Genomic DNA, 19,766 nt, shown 5'->3' with positions numbered 1-19,766 from the left:
GCTTATGCAAAAGTCTGTTTTCTACTAGGAGTCCTGGACTCCTGATTTGTCTTCTGATCTTGACTTTGTATAGGTGACTGAATTTGCCTTATGCAGAACATACAAACACGAAATGTCTGTCTGTTTAAAAAGCAGAAAGAAAGGAAGCTCACTCCCATACAGTCTTTATAACAATTTAAGAAGAGAGCTACAAGATTTTTTAAATTCTGTTTAGTTCCAGAAGACCATCTAATGTATGTCCCTCTACCGATTTTAATTGCCATTTCCAAAGGCTTAGAATGTTAACTGATAAAGGGACTTGAGTTGGGGAAGGTACTATTATACCCATTTAGAGGAAAAAAGTCCAGAAGAGTCTATTCCGTAAATACATTCATATGTATAGTATTAAAATATTTTTGACAGATTCCAATAAAGAAGTCAAAACTTTGGGAGCCATCTGGTAAAGCTACCCCCCAGGTACATAAATAAATCACATATTTATATGTTAGACATTCTGAGATTTAAAAAAAAAAAAAAAAAAACCTCTTCAGGTATAGATTTTAAACACTTAGTCAGATATCGATTTTAAACACTTAAAAGTACAAAGGCTTCAACTTTTATTTTCACCCTATGCTTCTATATTTTTCAGATTGAGTGAAGGTATTACACCTTTTAAGTTTTGATCATCAGAAACCTCATTCTTTTGCAATCAAGATCAAGGTTAATATAAGATCAACAAATTCCCAAACTGAATTTTTGGTTAAAATTTTTAAGCTTCTCCAAGAAGTGTCATAGATGAGCAGTAAGATAAAGTAAAAACTTTAGAAGCCATAGAAATCTATAACATAAGAAATCAGACTCAAATTGAGTAGAAAATCTTTTCAAGTTGACTAAACAGAGCATGTAGATCAAACTGAAGTACTGCATAGTGAGTTTGGAGAAATAATCCTGACCTTGAACACTCATCTGAGTGTTCCCCGCATCACTTATACATTGTACTTGTCCGCTTGGAATACCAAGAAGTGAGTTTCACTGCTGTGTTAAAGTATGCAATATAGTGTCCGGCTTCAAGTGATATCTTCAGGAACCTTCATATCCCATGTGTTCTAGGACAGATGCTGATGAATCATCTGTGAAAATAGAATATCATGAGTAACCTCAACTTAAGAAGCCATCTGGGTAAGGATGAAATAGAAAATCAAATGTAATTTGTTATATACCTTTTGGATGAGCGATTTCAGTCTTTCTAGGTATTCCTTGGGTGGCTTTTTCTCATAAGAATCACAAGAAGGACATGTCTAGAAATCAATGAAAGAGTAATAATTTTCTCTAAAATGATTTTCCTACTCAGTAAAATGTTCATTCAAATTTTATGTTTTCCAATTAGAGACATAAATCATGTTCACTGAAAAAAATTTGAGAAACACATGAAATAGTTCAGAAAAAAACAGTGAGAAAAATCACTTGACATCCTAATCTCAGAGATAATAACTGCAATATTTTGATATGTGTCCTCCTGGTAATTTTTTTCTTTGCATTTATGTTTACATTGGTTATTAATTTGCCTTTTTTATACTTAACATATCACAAGCATTTCCTACATATTAAATATTCTTCAAAAATATAGCCCATAATGGTTGCTTTGTATTCATACATAGAATTGAAGTGTTACTATTTTTGGACACATAGATTGCTCCTAACTTTTCACTATTGTATACAGTGCTGCAGTGAATATCTCTGAGTAATTTTTCATATACTTCTTTATTTTATTTAATAAACTACTAGAAGTAGAATTAATAAGTAAAAATGATAAAATATTTTAAGGCTTTTGAGGTACATTATTAAACTATTTTATCTCTATTCATATAGAATATTCTTACCATTATTGGGCATTGTTAAAATTTTTTAATCGGAAAAAAACAAGATTTCTTTTCTTAACTTGCATTTATTTGTTCATGAGGACATTAAACAATTCTTTACATGTGTATTGCCCACTTATATTTCTTTTTTAAAAAAATCTTTTTTATGTTTTTTATCCTATTTAATACCAGACACCAGACCATTGCTTGCTATTGAGCATCTCTAATGCCAGTTTGATGTTGTGGTGAGAGGTATTTGAAAGATAAGAGATTTAAGTTCTAATTCTTATAATGGCACTTAACATTTGTGGGGCTTGGGACAAGTCACTTAACATCCTTGGTCTCGCTTTCGCATCATTCAGATGAAGGTGCTTCACTGAATAGTTCTAAGTTCAGTTCCAGCACTACCGTTTTGTTTCTTTGATATCTGTTTCAGAGACAGGCTCAGCTCTTTCCTTCTTGAGAAAAATTTTAGAGAGATACTTTTCACATTCTAACCTTGCCAAGCAATCAAAGGAAATAAAAATCATTTTGATATTGTAATTAAGAGTTCATTTGCTTACATGTGCAATCCCTTAGAAGAGGGAGAGAAAAGAAATTCCAGTAATTTATCTTATGTGTTCATCCAGTGGTTTTGATTAGTGCTTGAATTACGAGATTATCAGTATTGCTCATGAGTTGGCATAAAGGGAAATATACAAAAGGTTCTCAGGACCCCCAAAACTAGGGAATATTGAAATTCCCTAGCCAAATAATGGGGTCTATCACTTTAAACTGTAGCACTGACTCTGCAATTATATAGGACGGTAATATTTTTTAAAAGAGGAAGGCAGAGATTGAGATTTATCCTGGTGTCTTGAAGGCTGTCTCTTTTCTTGTAGGAAAGCTAGGGTCTAGCTCTTATTAATAAAATTGCAAGTTATATGTGATCGTATAATGAGAGGAGAATATTTTTTAATTCTTAAGTCACAGTTGGATCCTCTGCCTAATGACTTCCTCACCTCAGAAAGCTGTATTAACTTCTTTCAGCTACCAGAGACCATTAGCAAATTCTAATTGGCTGTTAGTACTTTCAGGTCTGTGGACTAAAAAGAGGTGATTTCACTTCTCAAAACACTCTATGAGAAGGTGTAACATGTAACTGGAAGGAAGGCACTGGAGGCTCTGGCTCTGTGTGTGTGTGTGTGTGTGTGTGTGTGTGTGTGTGTGTGTGTGTGTGTGTGTGTGAAATTGTGTAAAGTAATAGATACAGTTAATAAGCACAAATAAGATAGATGACAAATGACAGTCTTACTAGTTCATGTTTCTGTCTTCTCCCTGCATTTGTGGGAGGCAGTTTCCTCTTCAGCTGTTTAGTTAATATGTTGATTATCTTTTCGTTGTCTCCATTATTTGCTGACTTTAGTTGAACCTTCTGAAAACATGAAAAAGCTGACCGCTCACAGTGTCTCTGAAAGAGAAATTATTTGTGTGCAGGTTAATGAAAGTCATTCAGAAAGTAAAAATTACCTTCCCAATCCCTTTTTCCTGCAGTGCCTTGGATCACATTCATTTCAGCAGACAAATGAGGAATGATTCACGTCCTACTTAATCTTTGGGCTGAAGAGGAGACTCTTATCATGTGAAATTCCCCCGTGTTAGGGGCGAGAGGACGTTTCCCTGTCTCACAGACAAGAAGATGAAGCCTCACTTTGCCACAGTTCTATCCTCCTGTCATTTTGCGGTTTGAGTGTTGGGCAGAACTCTTGGTGTTTCTGGGAGGGTTAGTTTGGTTGCAGAACACACGTTATAAATTATGACACTCTAAGAGTTACATTATGGCTTGTGGCAGCTTTGGGTGAATTATGCTATGGTGTGTTAGTCATTCAGTCATGTCCAACTCTTTGTGACCCCATGGACTGTAGCCCACCAGGCTCATCTGTTCATGGAATTCTCCAGGCAAGAATACTGGAGTGGTTGCCATTTCCTTCTCTAGGGGATCTTCCCAACCCAGGAATCAAACCTGGGTCTCCTGCATTACAGACAAATTCTTTACCATCTGAGCCACCAGGGAAGCCCCTATGCTGTGGTAGTCTGATTAAAAATTGTTTCATTTGTCGGTTTCTCTCTTCAGTGTACATAGGAGTTTCTAATAGTGACATATATGTCTTGAACAACACCTTTCCTGTACAATGCCTGGCATAGTGAATGCTAGTGGATGCTCAACAAATATTTGCAGAGTGGACAAATGAATTAAGTGAGTTTAAAACCCCTCCTTTGGGGAAATGAAGTGGGTGCCTACCTCAGATGGTACATTCCACATCTAAGATAGAGTCCACCTGCCGTAGACCATGTGCGACTTTTCTAAAATCCCATTCACACTCTCAAGTCAGTCAGGGTGGGATCTGCCTGAATCAAGTGCTTGAGGAATAGAATTTGAGATGTGCCCTCCCCACCCCCGCACCCACAAGGGAGGGAAGACTGTCCCTTATAAAGTAAGAGTAATGTCTCAGAGCATGGTGAATTGGGCAGATCATGGATCAAAAAGTTGATTCTTGGTTTAGTCAAATAACCAGTGGCTAGTGAATAAATCAGACTCTTAGAAATTGAACTGAAAGTGAAATGGAATTTACTGGAAGAACAAAATGTATACTGACTTGTTGGAATCATTTTCACACTGATCTGAGAACTTGTATTCAGGTTAATTTTTTCTTTCAACAAATGCCTGTGTATGATGCTGTTCTCCCCAACCCCCCAACAAAGTTGCTATATCTTCATTTCACCAACGTGCATGAAGCTACTTCCATGTATCCAGAAGCTGCAACTTCTCTCAGTTCCTACAAGGCCCATCATATATACAACAATATTACCTGAATCTTCCCATGGACAATCAGCTGAAAATAGCATCTGGCCTGCTTTGCATTTTCCAGCCTATATGCTTACCCAATATGAATGTTGGTTAATAACATGCACCTTTAAGACGCAACCCCATCAGATTTGCTTTGCATACGTAGCCACAAGCCGAAAACCAGCTTATCTGGTTTCCTTATATCAGAGCGGCTTGCCTGTCATAAGGGTGAAATAATGTCCTTTACATATGTTTGCCAAAATGCTTATTTAATAGAAACTATTTATAAATGTTAATTATAGCACTTTTTTTTCCTTGAAAACCACATGTTCATGTTTGTTGAAGTTTTTTCTTTTCTCTTCTTTTTGACCACAACCGGCTTAACTTACTGGAAAAAAATAATATTCATATTTAAAGAGGTAAATTTTCCAGCTGAAACTGAAAACGCTAACTGCTTCATCCGTGATGATCTGAGAAACCAGCATTTCTCACAGAGGCCCATTTTGCTGAGTTAACATTAACATGTGTATGTTGAAAGAAAACTAGGTTCCAAAGAAGTGTAGAGGCCTACGAAATGAACTCCCTCAAGACAATATTGCAAAGAGTGGTCAAGACAAGTGAGCAAAGATTTTGCACCTGAGAAAGCCTTTCTGAATACGTCTGAATGGCATCTGGACGCCAATGCTCCTACTGATGCTGCTGTGCTATCTCTACTGCACTTCCTTGCTCACCTGTGTCAATACACAGTGAAATTTTGCTTTGTGCTTTCTGCAAGCAGCACAACTGTCCCTGGCAGTCCGTGGTCCAGGACAAACAGCTGCTGGATTCAGCTTCAGATGCACATCAAAGGCAGCCTCAAACAGGAAAAGAAGCAGAGAAGCTGCCCTGCTAACTGCTTTAAGGATGCATTGAGACGGGGAGTAGAGAGGTTAATCTTGACTGGGGCTGCTGCAGGTGCCCTGTCACTCAGGATGACCCTGAGTTCATGTGCAGCACCACCACGTGGGAGCAGAACCACTGCTCTCCTTTGCTGTGCCTTGCAGACTCAGAGGGCAAGGCTTTGCTTCCCTCATCCTTTAACACCTGGAAGCATTAGTTTTACAGAATAGAGGAAGCAGTAAGGAAATCAAAAGCAAGAGTAACCACTCTTCTCTTTAGCCAGAGAACAGTCAAGAGCTGCTTTTGCAAGTAGGTGCACTTGGCTTTGTTGATTGCAATTGAATATTTGAAAATACTTGCCTCCTTACAATTTCCTTTTGACCTGTGTAGCTTTTTTTCCAAAGAAAGCCCTGGCCATTCATACTAGGAAGTTTTGCCAATGGGGTAAAATTACCTTTGTCCTGCTTACAAACTAGGTTTATATCAGGGTTTCTCAGTAGTAGCACTGTTGACATTTAGGGATAGATAATTCTTTGTTGTTAGGGCTGTCCTGTGCATTCTAGAATGTTTAGTAGCATCCCTGGCCTCCACCTACTAGATGCCACTAGAAACCTCCACACGCACAACTGTGGCAACCAGAAAGTTTTCCAGATAATGCCAAATGTTCTCAGAGGGCAAAGTCACCACCAGATGAGCACCACTGGTTATATAATTAGAAAGAGAAAGAAAGATACCTGGTGAGGCCAATTAGCAACCTTAGATAATCACTGTCAACATTTATATGCAACATTTTAATGAATTTGTTTTCATTGAATTTTTTAATCTTTTAAAATCTCTGATAGACTCTGTTTTGATGCAAGTCCTGAAAACTTGATATAACGCTACTATGACCTTGATCTATTTTCTTCTCTCCAGGGTTTGCCTGCCAGCATGGCTTAAAATCTTAGTTATACCATTATTCACTTATATCATAGTAGCATTGCTTGATCTGATTATAAGATAGACACAATGTCACTGAGACAAAATCCTGTCATTATGATATAAGATAAAAAACATCTGCTTTAACAAAGCATATAAAGAGAGTACCCACTGGATCAACTTAAGTTAGAAAATGGGATATTTTTCTTATTTTGCAAGTCATAGACTGCAGCTAAGAAACTCCAGAAAGGACTCTAACCACAGCAGTTACACAAAGGACATAAGATGCTGAAAAATACTTGTTTGGATAATTAGGACATTAAGAAACAGACTTACTTTTTGAAAAAGTCTTTCCAATAAGCTGAATGTGCTACTTTCATTTTAGATGCTGCTTATTAGAAAAGGACTTAGTAAATGAGAGTGGTTAGGTTCAGAGACAGAGAGTGAATTTTAGAGAAAAGCAATAGTTGTGACTCATTCACTTTCTAAACTTTTACAGTCATTTACGATAATTGTTTTCTTTGCAATGTATCTTCATAAGTCTCCCCTTTGTAGTGTCCTAATTACTGGTAGTACTTTTATAGTTATTCTAATTTATGCAGTTAAAGCTCTGTGACAGTGAAACTGTTTCCCCCAAATGCATTTATATCCTCAGGATACCAAACATTAAGACTAGATAGAAGTTACCAAGGGAAAGATCAGCACACAGCACTCTTGAACTACATGCTACGCCTTTTCTTCTGGGACCTCATGGATTTAAATGGCTTAAGATAACGGGATGAGTTGTTGAAAACTGTCCTTTCAAAAGACCTCACCGAAGGCCGAAGACAAGACCCATTCAGGCCAAGGTATATGGGAATTATATTGTAAAGAATAGCCTTGATTTCCATTCCAGTATTACTCCATGCTGTTCTGTAATCTACTCTTTCCTTCTTTCCTTCTCGTTTTATTCCTTCTTTCTCTCTCTCCCTTTTACTCTTCCTTCCTTTCTGCCTTTCTTTCTTTCTTTCTCCCTTCCTTTCTAATTATCAAAAACTGAATCCTGCTTCTATGGCTTGTGTCTATGTTTCATAGATTTACAAAGAAGGCTCAAGAACTTTTATGCACAGACTCTTAAAATGTAATTACTTGGTCCTTGTTCAGAAAATGATCATAGTATAACTTTATTTTCTAGTTTTGTTTTTCTGTCTCAACAGTACTACTTGGGAATACTCTCAGAGATACTTGAAGATAAAAATATATCATATAAGGTATGTAATGTTTTATAGATTGGCTTGTTGGTAAATCAATGAATATTTGGGCAAATTAGAAATAACTATATAGTAAATATATTATTTAATAACTAATTATTAAATCACAAAATTCGTTGATAGTAAGTCTATTTCTAAATAATCATGTTAATGCCTTCCTTAATTGGATTTTAAAACCTTTATCAAATGCATTTTCACAAAAAAATTCAACTGGTCTTACCTTTACATCTTCTGGAGCTGGCAGAAATTCAGGATCCTAGAGCAAAAGAAAATTAGTTCTGAGTTATTTTTATGTCAAAAAGCTCCTTTTATAGTAACTGAAGAATATTATTTGAATTTTATTGTGCCCAGTATGGCCTTACCAAGTCATTCACATAGTTTTTCAGCTGATCAACAATGTCTATAAGTTGACGCAGTCTAATAAAGAGGCGATCTTGCCCTTGGAAGCTTGACTTGTGGGCCACTGTCCCAGAGAAGATGACCATCAGGCAAATGACTATTCTCTCCATGTTGCCAGGAGTGGATCTCATAAGTGCCAGTAGAGCAAGACCTTGGTCTCAGTTTTCACTTCAGTTTGTGAACAAGTTGTCAGAAAAGCTACCTATTTATTCATCCTTCAGGGAGAGGTAAAGCCCTCCCATTGCAGCCTGGAAATCTTTGTAAAATGGATGAATGTGAGTAACTCTTTTTTCTTTTCCACTGGCTAGGTATACGTGTGCATGCGCTAATGCGTGGGGGCAGGGATTGATGGAGTTAACAAAATGTGCCCAATCTGCATCTTAGACAGGAAAAAGAGAGACATGGGTGAATTCCAATTTTCAGCATGAATCAAGAAGTATGCACAGTAAATAGTAAGTACTACAAGATTTCAAAGAAGTAAACAAAACACTTTGATCTCTCTCTCTCTGCCTGCCCTAGCATCTCACCTGTTTTCTCTGACAGTCATAAGGGCACTTCAATAATGAGTAAAGTGGCAGCATGTGCTTTCTTGCAGGACTTTTTCTTATGGTAATAACTAGGCTTTTTGACTGAGATCATCCAATATCCATCATAAAGGTAGGAGGACAGCTACCTTTTAGGAAATTTTAAACATCAAGTGTATTTTCCAAATTAGCAAGAATATTTTAGTTTCTTAATCAGGTTAAATGGTTTAAAGTAGAATGTGCTTCCAACTCTGCTCCCAAGCATCTTTAAGTAACATTAATTTCAGCCTCTGATTTATACATGATATTCCATCCCCAATCAAGATCTCATTCTACCTTCATTAAAAAATAATGCAACAATTAAGTGAATGAAAAAGCCAATACTCATTCCTCTCCAAACCAAAATTTTATTTCAAACAGCAAAATCCAAAAATATCTCCAACGCTTTTTTTCTTTGAGTAGTGTTACTTATTTCTGTTTGATATAATTTTCTCTGGGTACGAACACTACATTTCTAACTATGATCAGATAGAGATTAATGAAAGGCTCAAAGTCCACAAGTGGTCTGTCATCCTCCTCTCTGCAGCTTCTCCTGTCCCTGCTACTCTTTACTCATTTGAGAAAGCTGAATATGATATTATAGAATCATGGAAGTAGTAGTGTAGCACAGCCAATTGAGTCTTACAATAAAACTCTTGGCTATGGATTTTTTTATCCATTTATTTCTTCATCTATTTCATCACATGCTTACAGCTATACTTTTTTCTAAAATGTTATGTGGCTAAGATAAATTGGACTTTGGACTTGCTTTGAAGGTTTTTAATCTTTATACTATAAATATCTATTCAAGAGTATTCAGGTTTTGTCCTACAGAGTAATAAAAATCTTACCATGTAATCAAGAAGTCCTCCCTATAATCATTAAATTTCTACAGGATAGGGTTGATGTATAAACCCACGAACTGCATTTGGACTTGGGGTTGCCACTTTGCATCTCAACATTGCCCGCATCAGCTTTGTTCATGCTTTCTTTATCTGTTAAAGAGACGTGAGTCTCCTTGAAGATACTAACCGCAGTGGTTAAGAGCCCAATTTCTAAAGCAAAGTGCTTGAATTCAAATCCAGGCCCTAACAATGAGTTACATATTAATTGTTGTACATATGACCCTGGATATGTTATTGCAAAAGGAAGATAAGTATAGAATCTAATTATAGGGTTGTAATGAGGCTTAACTAGACATTTCAGGGGGAAAAGGGCCAAGTACATCACACAATAAAATCTCAGAAGATACGTGTGCTGATCATGGATGAGGGTAGAGAGAAAAATTCATAAAAGCCTAGAGAAGCTAAGCTGATCCATGGAAGGAAGAGCACAGGTAGATCAGCCAAAATTCATGGGTGTGACTGTATTTGCCATAAAAAAGTTTTGAAGTCTTTAGTGCTGCTTAGAGAGAATCACTTGTCCCAACTCTGGAGTGCCTCACCGTCACCCTAGACCTCCCGGCCCTCCACAGTCCATCAACCAGCACGCCAGAATCTGCATGGTCCCACTCTAACATCAAGACCCAAGACCTGTCTGAGAGTCAGATCCCCTGCTTTAAGTAGCGTTTCGGTTGTTAAGCATTTTGAATATCACTGCTGCTATGGTAGGCTGAATAATGACACCCTAAGATGTCCACGTCCTGATCCCTGGAACCTGGGAATATGTTACCATCAAGGTAATCAAAGGAACTTTACATGTGTGATTACATTAAGGATCTTGGGAGGAAGGTTCTCCTGGATTATCCATGTGACCTAACATAACCACAGGGTCCTTGTAAGAGGAAGTGGTGGGTTTGGAGGGGGTGTGTCAGACTCAAGGAAAATGTGATGACAGAAGCAGAGGTCAGAGTGATATGGGGCTTGAAGCCAAAGACCTCCTGAAGCTGGGAAAGACAAAGAGCAGGTTCTTCCCTAGAACCTCCGGAAGGAATGCGGCCAACACCATGATTTCAGCCCCTTTAAGCTCATTTTGGACTTCCAGAACTGTAAAATAATGAATTTGGGTTGCTTTAAGCCACTGAGTTTGTGGTAGTTTGTTACAGTAGTAATAGGAAAGTAACACACCTATGTGTGGAATTTTTACTTTTGGAAAAGGGATGAGAAAAGAAGGAAAAGGTGATTAAGAGAGAACTAGTAAAGGCTGATGGCAGTCCACTCCAGTACTCTTGCCTGGAAAATCCCACGGACAGAAGAGCCTGGTAGGCTATAGTCCATGGGGTCGCAAAGAGTCAGACACGACTGAGCGAATTCACTTTCACTTTTCACTTTCACGCATTGGAGAAGGAAATGACAACCCACTCCAGTGTTCTTGTCTGGAGAATCCCAGGGATGGGGGAGCCTGGTGGGCTGCCGTCTATGGGGTCCACAGAGTCGGACACGACTGAAGCGACTTACCAGCAGTAAAGGCTAGAATTTGGTTTGCTGGGCTGTTGGGGTGCAGGTAGAAGGGATCAGGAATCATAAAGAAGAAAGGAAAGTAATATTAGTGTAGCTACCATTGGGTATGGTATACCAGATGTAAAGGAGAAGAATGTCCAATGAGGACTTTCCAGGAAGTCCGGGTGTCTTTTAACAACTTTTTCCTGGTGCTGAGAGGGCTCACTCAAGAGCGACAGTGTGTTTCAAAGCTATGGGGCCCAATTTGCATTGTGCTACAATTTATCACTGTGTTGAGACAGACCTTAGGGTGAAGTAAAGAGACTTAGATTTACTTGAGTTATGTATTCTCTGCTTAGAAATACTAACTTATTGCTACCTTTTTACAGCATCATTTCATTGTGGTCTTAATGGCTTTTTACTCTTTAGATTGTAATCTTTTTTTTATTTAGATTCAGTCAGTCCTGCGTAATATTTGTATTGAAAATGAGAATTTATCTCACCGTGACAAATATACCAGGGCACAATTTGAGCCTAATCAGAATTTTGTGTTTCCTCATATGTGATTTTGTCTGCAAGAAATGCTAGGTAAATGCAGAATCCAGCTGAACTGGGCCATTTAGGAATGTACAAAATGCATACACACCTCAAACACTCACCAGCTAACTGTCCGTATCTGGTGTTTAAACAGCTCTCCATCCCGGGAAGCCTCTGCTGCCATTTCTCAATAGTTTGTAGCTGTGACTCTTCCTGCACTCACCTCCATGAACAAACTTCAGGTCTTTTCCTAGGCAAAATGCCATATTTATTATAGTATTTATGTGTTTCTTAACCATGTAACGTGTGTAAGACTGATGTCTTTCTTCATTAGGTTCCTGTCATCTTTTATCACTGACAGAATTTCAGTGTCATGCCCTTAGTTATATTTCCCCCGTAAGCTCTGTGGCGTTTATGGTGTGATTTTATATAGTGCAGTTGGTTTTTAGAAAAGTGTATGTCACATTATAGCAGAACTGACTGTATTTTATCTGAAAGTGTCACACTAAGTCTCAACAGCATCTAGTTACATCCAGATGAAGAGCAAGGCTAGGATCAAGGATGTATTCCTAAGGAGGGAGAGAAAACGGGGATGATGGAGGAAAAGAGAAAGAATGATGTGTAAACACATTTCCTATCTGAGTTCAGCCTCCCTAGTGGCTCAGATGGTAAAGAATCTGCTTGCAATACAGGAGACTGGATTCAATCCCTGGGTCAGGAAGATCCCCTGGAGAAGGAAATGGCAACCCACTCCAGTATTCTTGCCTGGAGAATTCCAGGGACAGGGGAGTCTGGCAGGCTCCATGGGGTCCGTGGGGTCGCAAGGAGTGGACACAACCGAGTGACTCACACATTTTATCTGCGCTTAGATTTTTAAAACCCTGGTGGTGCAGCTCCTCCCTGGCCCTTTCCCATTAGCACAGGGGAGCACATCTTGGCCTCCGTGAGCCTTCTGCAATTCTATGCAAATTTTTGTGTTTATGTTTGTAGGAAGAAGAAAACCTTAAATTTCATCTGCTTCTCCAAGGAAATGTCAGGCAGCTGCTTCTTTTATTTTCTAGGCTCCAGAGGCTTCTGTGAAGGGCAGTGTGGATCCATGCTTCCTCAGCATCCGCACAGCACTATGCACAAAAGTGGCAGCTGCTGGTGTGGCAGGATTAGTGAAGGGGCAACAACCTGGCTGAAGCCACACTGTGTAACAAGCCCACTGCTTTCACTTCACTTCCATGGTTATTTAGTACCTTGGGGTGAGGTGGTAGATTCTGCTACATGTACTTTTCCCAGGAATATTACCCAGGTCATCACCACGAAAGCATGAAACTTTAGTCACCCACCCAAGAGGATTCATGGACACATTTCAAGAATTTTCTTGAATGGGCTATGCTTATAGACCACCTGGTCAGGATAGGAAGGAGGCCAGGGCACAGAAGGAAAGCTTCCAGCCAAGGAGAGCAGGCTGGGGGTGAGAGGAATAAAGGGAAGGAGGGGTTGAAGTATGAAGTGAGTGAAATTAGGTCACAGTTTTGCCTGGGAGAGATGTGCTAGTTCTGAGATGGCACTGGTTATCCCTTGTGCCCAGCTCTCTTGCCCTGTCTGCACAGCTCTTCCTTGTGACCACTGGGTGTCAAGTATTTCCTTTCTGCTTTCACTTGCCTTGGCCTTTCATGGGTAGAATTAGATATCCTGCCAGACAAACTCTGCCAAGGGCGGTCTCTGGTATTTAGAGTTATAGACGTTATTGTAGTAGGTGCCACTCTATAGGCCAAATGGAGATGGTTTATCTTTAGGCAAACGTGACACTCATCAGTGAGGCTACAGATCACATGTCCGTCATTCCATGACTGTCAGGCACAAAGTATGGAGAAAAAGAATCAGAAGATCCATACCGTTCAACCAAGTTCCATCCTGATGCCGCACAAGATAAGACACTTTCCACCAGCCTCCCTAGTCTCCTGTCCAATAGCTCTGATCAAAGGAATGCTATTGTCTTTGAACTCAAGACCTGCACCTGTTTCCTTCCCTAGGGTGAGAAGTGGCTATAAACATCTGTCTTGACCCTGCATCTCCCAACACACAGTCATGAAAATAAAGAAATACAATATTGACCTTTGCTGTCAGTGTGTCCCCTTCCTAAGGTGTCTGCTGGGTTTCTCATTCATAGGAACCTTCTCCCCACATCCTCCAAGGGGCAGTGTCGGGATATCAGAGAAAGGAGTCTGAAGGCTGAATGTCTCACTCATTCTGAACAGCCATTTCTGTTTCTAGGGATGAGGAACACTGGGGAAAATTATTACTTTTAATCTTCGTATTTACAAAAGTAATACATGTGTATCATAAAAAAAAGAATTCAAATACTTTACAAAGAACTGTAAAGTAAAAAGCAAAATTTAAAATTGCTTCATTTTTCTAAATAAATACAATAAGATAAAATTGCTCTCTTTTTTCCCCTAATTTTCACTTTCTAGGTGCACTGTTGAGAATTTATAAAGGATCGTATATTCTTTACCTATGTACTTAGAACATATACAGGCATAGATATAAACGTACATATTGAAGGAATTAGAATTTTAGATGGAGATAGAGAATAGAAAAAGAAACAAAGATATAGACAGGAAAAATGTGCTTTTTTATATAAAAATTTAATCTTATCATACATATTCTGGGCATCCCTGGTGGTTCAGATGGCCAAGAATCCGCCTGCAATGTGGGAGACCCGGGTTTGATCACTAGGTCAGGAAGATCCCCTGAAGGAGAGCTTGGCAGTCTGCTCCAGTACTCTTGCCTGGAGAATCCTGTGGACAGAGGAGCCTGGTGCACTAGAGTCCATGGTGTCACAGAAGGTCGGACACGACTGAATGACTGAGCACAGCACATACATATTCTACCACTTTTCTTTTTCATTCAACAGTATGTCAGAGACAGTGATCCACAGAGTAGTCTCACACAGTTCAGTTCAGTTCAGTTCAGTCACTCAGTCATGTCCAACTCTTTGCGACCCCATGAATCGCAGCACGCCAGGCCTCCCTGTCCATCACCATCTCTTGGAGTTCACTCAAACTCATGTCCATCAAGTCGGTGATGCCATCCAGCCATCTCATCCTCTGTCGTCCCCTTCTCCTCCTGTCCTCAATCCCTCCCAGCATCACAGTCTTTTCCAATGAGGCAACTCTTCACATGAGGTGGCCAAAGTATTGGAGTTTCAGCTTTAGCATCATTCCTTCCAAAGAAATCCCAGGGCTGATCTCCTTCAGAATGGACTGGTTGGATCTCCTTGCAGTCCAAGGGACTCTCAAGAGTCTTCTCCAACACCACAGTTCAAACACATCAATTCTTCGGCGCTCAGCTTTCTTCACAGTCCAACTCTCACATCCATACATGACCACTGGAAAAACCATAGTCTTGACTAGACGAACCTTTGTTGGCAAAGTAATATCTTTGCTTTTCAATATGCTATCTAGGTTGGTTATAACTTTTCTTCCAAGGAGTAAGCGTCTTTTAATTTCATGGCTGCAGTTACCATCTGTAGTGATTTTGGAGCCCCCAAAAATAAAGTCTGACACTGTTTCCACTGTTTCCCCATCTATTTGCCATGAAGTGATGGGACCAGATGCCATGATCTTCGTTTTCTGAATGTTCAGCTTTAAGCCAATGTTTTCACTCTCCTCTTTCACTTTCATCAAGACAGGGCTATCTTTTTTAAATAGGAGGTTAATATTCCATTGTATGGCTATATTATTATTTATTTATTCATAACCCTGGTGATAGATATTTAGATTATTTCCAATTTTTATTTCCTACAAACAGCGCTGCAATGAATATCCTTAAACCTCTGTGTCTTTAGCATATGTGAACTATATTTCTTTTAGATATATATCTCACATTTCACTTTCTGAATGGAAATATTATATCCTTTTAAAAATTTGGCAGGAACTATCAAGTTGCCTTCCAACATGTCAAAGCAGTTTACACTCCCACTGAAAATTCAGTTTCCTTTCCCCCTCCATTCTCACAAACACTTTATATTGTGAATATTTTAAAAGTTTGCCATTATGCTAAGGCAAAAAAAAAAAATTAGTATCCTATCATTGGTTTGCTTTTCTTTAATCAATAAGTTAAGTTCCGCATATTTCATATCTTTATTATCAGTGGGTTTTTTTTGTTTGTTTTCTTCTGTGAAAAGCCTTGTTCATATTCTTTGTTCATATTGGGTTGTTTCTCACCTGTAAGGGCTCTTTCTTTCTTAAAGATAAGTTAAACATGTTTAAATTATTTTCTCCGTCGTGTCTTTGCCATACAGAGATTTTGTTTTTATGTTATTGGATCTTAGAGTCTTACGTTTTATGACATAAGCTCCTATTTGATATCAAAAATACCTCACCTTCCATAATAATAAGTGATTGAAACTGGTTTAATCTTAGCTTGAAGAATTCTAATGCCAAAGAGTTATTGATTTCAGGAGTACTTTTATTTTTTTTTTTCAATGTGCTTTTTATTGATATCCAAAATCCTTACTAGGAGATTTCTGGCTGCCTTTTTAAAAAATTAATATAAATTTATTTATTTTAATTGGAGGCTAATTACTTAACAATATTGTATTGGTTTTGCTATACATTGACATGAATCTGCCACAGGTGTATGAGTGTTCCCCATCCTGAACCCCCTCCCATCTCCCTCCCCATCCCATCCCTCTGGGTCATCCCAGTGCATCAGCCCCAAGGATCCTGTATCATGCATGGAACCTGGACTGGTGATTTGTTTCACATATGATAATATACATATTTCAATGCCATTCTCTCAAATCATCCTACCCTCGCCCTCTCCCACAGAGTTCAAAAGACTGTTCTATACATCTGTGTCTCTTTTGCTGTCTCACATACAGGGTTATCATTATCATCTTTCTAAATTCCATATATATGCATTAGTATGCATTAGAAAAACACTGTATTGGTGTTTTTCTTTCTGGCTTACTTCCCTCCAAGGAAACTAGAATTGAAAAAGACACGTGTACCCCAGTGTTCATCACAGCATTGTTTATAATAGCCAGGACATGGAAGCAACCTAGATGTCCATCAGCAGATGAATGGATAAGAAAGCTGTGGTACATATACACAATGGAGTATTACTCAGCCATTAAAAAGAATACATTTGAATCAGGAGTACTTTTAAATGAATCCACATTTAATTCATCATAAGGCTAGCTACATACTTTTTTGAAAGTATGAATAATATATATATGGTCAAAAATTATTTAGTCAGTTTATAAACAGTGGCCCACACATCAACAGATTCATGGGCTACCTGAATACCATTGTTTTAGAGCAAAGTTGGGTATGATATATAATTATTATATACATATAAGCCTAATCGTATACCACTCTCAGGGGAACAAGGCACTGGAGAATCCTAACATGGCATCTGAGCCATCAGTTGTCAACTGTGTTTGCTACAGTTTTAGTGCTGAGTGTTTTATTTTACTTGCACTCTTTAAATATGGACTCTCCACATCTAGCATACATGGTAGCTTTATAAACAAAATTGACTGATTAACAAAGTGGACAACAGGAAAACACAAACTCTGTGAGATCTGCTCAGTTAATGCCAAGGTTTCCCTAAAATCAGCTTTTAAACTGAAGAATAGTTACACCTGAGAACTACTTCTATTGATAATAAACTGAGTGGGGTATCTCTAGAGAAAATCTTAGACCAGTCAAAAAGATAATTGTTAGAGCAGATACATATAGTTAAGTGCTTTGCAGACATTGTCTCATTTAAAGCAACAACATGAAACGAGGTACTATGATTATCCCTTTTCACAGATGAAGAAACCAAGGCACAACAAAGCTGAATAACAATGAAGTGACTGGAGGACAACTGTCTGCAGAGCTCACTTCTCTCCACAAAAGGAAACTGCCTCCGTTGCCAACGCCTTTGGGTTATAACAGAATAGCCTCTGCAGTTCAAGAGACCCCATAATGGAATCAAACCACATTGGTGATGCTTCTAACATGTGGATTTGGAGTGAAGTAAGGAGTTCTTTTTGGAGAAGGAAATGGCAACCCACTCCAGTATTCTTGCCTGGAGAATCCCAGGGAGCCTGGTGGGCTGCCGTCTAGGGGGTCGCACAGAGTTGGACACGACTGAAGCAACTTAGCAGCAGCAGCAGCAGCAGCAAGGAGTCCTTTGCAGAATTATTCTTGGTGGTATCCAAAATGTAAATATATGTATATATAGTCAGAGTTAATTAAATAATTAAATCATGCTTCCTGTCTGAGTTGGACTATCCAATTGCCTGTCTTTCATTTATTTTACCTGCCCTGGTACAGTGTAAATTGGTTTTCTGGTGTTTTATATCCATACAAGAAGAGAGAAATAAGTGATTACCCCTGTAATCATTTGAATCATGAATAGCATAGACAAAATCAACTAAGGAAATCAATTATCTTAGCAGCTTAATAGCCAAAATATGATTAAGTTATTTACATGTATTTATTTTTTATTACCTCAGTAATTTATTCCACATTTTCTAACAACTCTGCAGATTCAAGTAAAAACCAATAATCTAAAAATAAAAGATACAGAACTAAAATTAAACATAGAAAATATTCTTAAACTAAGAGATTTTTTCTCCCTCATACTCTCCCAGATGGTGAAAAGTAAATTCCACAGTGAAGTGTAAAGAGAATCTAAGTTTACAGCTGGTTGTTTGATGACTAACTTGGACATTTTTATGGTATAGATTCAGACTTTATTAATTTTTTAATTGGAGGAAAGTTGCTTTGCAATGTCATATTGGTTTCTGCCATACAACAATGTGAATCAGCCATAATTATACACATATCCCCTCCCTGTTGAGCCTCCCTCCCCTCCCCTGCTCTAGGTCATCACAAAGCACCAGGCTAGGCTCCCTGTGTTATATAGCAGCTTCCCACTAGCTATCTATTTTACACATGGTAGCGTATATAGGAGAAGGTGATGACACCCCACTCCAGTACTCTCACCTGGAAAATCTCACGGACGGCGGAGCCTGGTGGGCTGCAGTCCATGGGGTTGCAAAGAGTCAGACATGACTGAGCGACTTCACTTTCACTTTTCACTTTCATGCTTTGGAGAAGGAAATGGCAACCCACTCCAGCGTTCTTGCCTGGAGGATCCCAGGGACGGGGGAGCCTGATGGGCTGCCGTCTATGGGGTTGCACAGAGTCGGACACAACTGAAGCAACTTAGCAGCAGCAGCAGCAGCAGTGTATATATATCGATGCTACTTTGTCCATTTGTCCCACTCTCTCCTTCCCCCACTATGTCCAGAAGTCTATTCTCTACATCTGTGTCTCCATTCCTTCCCCCAAAATACGTTCAATACCGTTTTTCTAGATTCCATATATATGTGTTATTATATGATATTTGTTTTTCTCTTTCTGACTTAGTTCACTCTGTATAATAGTCTCTGGGTTCATCCACCTCTCTAGAACTAACTCAAATTCATTCATTTTTATGGCTGAGTATAATAATATTCCATTGTATATATGTACCACATCTTCTTTATCCATTCATCTGTAGATGGATATCTTGGTTGCTTCCATGTCCTGATTATTGTAAATAGTGCTGCAGTGAATATTGGGGTACATGTGTCTTTTAAAATTGTTGCTTTCCACAACTGACAAAGAATTAATCTCAAAAATATACAAGCAGCTCCTGCAGCTCAATTCTAGAAAAATAAAAGACCCAATCAAAAAATGGGCCAAAGAACTAAACAGACATTTCTCCAAAGAAGACATACAGATGGCTAACAAACACATGAAAAGATGCTCAACATCACTCATTATCAGAGAAATGCAAATCAAATCCACAATCAATACCATTTCACACCAGTCAGAATGGCTGCTATCAAAAAGTCTACAAACAATAAATGCTGGAGAGGGTGCAGAGAAAAGGAATGCAGACTAGTACAGCCACTATGGAGAACAGTGTGGAGATCCCTTAAAAAACTGGAAATAGAACTGCCGTGTGACCCAGCAATCCCACTGCTGGACATACACACCAAGGAAACCAAAACTGAAAGAGACACGTGTACCCCAATGTTCATCGGAGCACTGTTTACAATAGTCAGGACATGGAAGCAACCTAGATGTCCATCAGCTGACAAATGAATAAGAAAGTTGTGGTACACATACACAATG

At 38.7% G+C, this 19,766-nt stretch overlaps 1 protein-coding gene and 1 long non-coding RNA gene across 2 annotated transcripts; one reads left to right on the top strand and one right to left on the bottom strand.

Moving 5' to 3' along the window:
* Positions 1–1,054: 1,054 nt before the first annotated feature.
* On the bottom strand, positions 1,055–8,248 carry IL21 (interleukin 21). Its single transcript, NM_001256817.1, has 5 exons — positions 8,075–8,248; positions 7,933–7,968; positions 3,133–3,288; positions 1,200–1,277; positions 1,055–1,109 (listed from the first exon to the last, which is right to left on the bottom strand). The coding sequence occupies exons 1-5, from the start codon at positions 8,240–8,242 to the stop codon at positions 1,086–1,088; spliced, it is 462 nt and encodes a 153-aa protein (NP_001243746.1). The 5' UTR covers positions 8,243–8,248; the 3' UTR covers positions 1,055–1,085.
* LOC121816924 (uncharacterized) lies at positions 1,088–17,871 on the top strand. The gene is made up of 5 exons (XR_006056638.2): positions 1,088–1,158; positions 3,372–7,310; positions 7,659–7,712; positions 8,420–8,563; positions 17,406–17,871. It is a non-coding gene; the product is annotated as an uncharacterized LOC121816924 (long non-coding RNA).
* The last annotated feature ends 1,895 nt before the right edge of the window (positions 17,872–19,766 follow it).

This window comes from Ovis aries, chromosome 17 (assembly GCF_016772045.2).
Source record: "Ovis aries strain OAR_USU_Benz2616 breed Rambouillet chromosome 17, ARS-UI_Ramb_v3.0, whole genome shotgun sequence".
NCBI lineage: Eukaryota > Metazoa > Chordata > Mammalia > Artiodactyla > Bovidae > Ovis > Ovis aries.
The sequence above is the reverse complement of the archived record's forward strand: the minus strand, read 5'-3'. Positions and strand labels throughout refer to the sequence as shown.

Bases quoted from the DNA above. Each gene is read 5' to 3' on its own strand.
- IL21 (NM_001256817.1), bottom strand. From the start codon at position 8,242: ATGAGATCCACTCCTGGCAACATGGAGAGAATAGTCATTTGCCTGATG. The intron at 3,289-7,932 runs GTAAGACCAGTT...TTTCTCTTTCAG, and splicing joins CAGCTCCAGAAGATGTAAAG to AGACACTGTGAGCGGTCAGC. The intron at 1,110-1,199 runs GTATATAACAAA...CTATTTTCACAG, and splicing joins TGAAATCGCTCATCCAAAAG to ATGATTCATCAGCATCTGTC.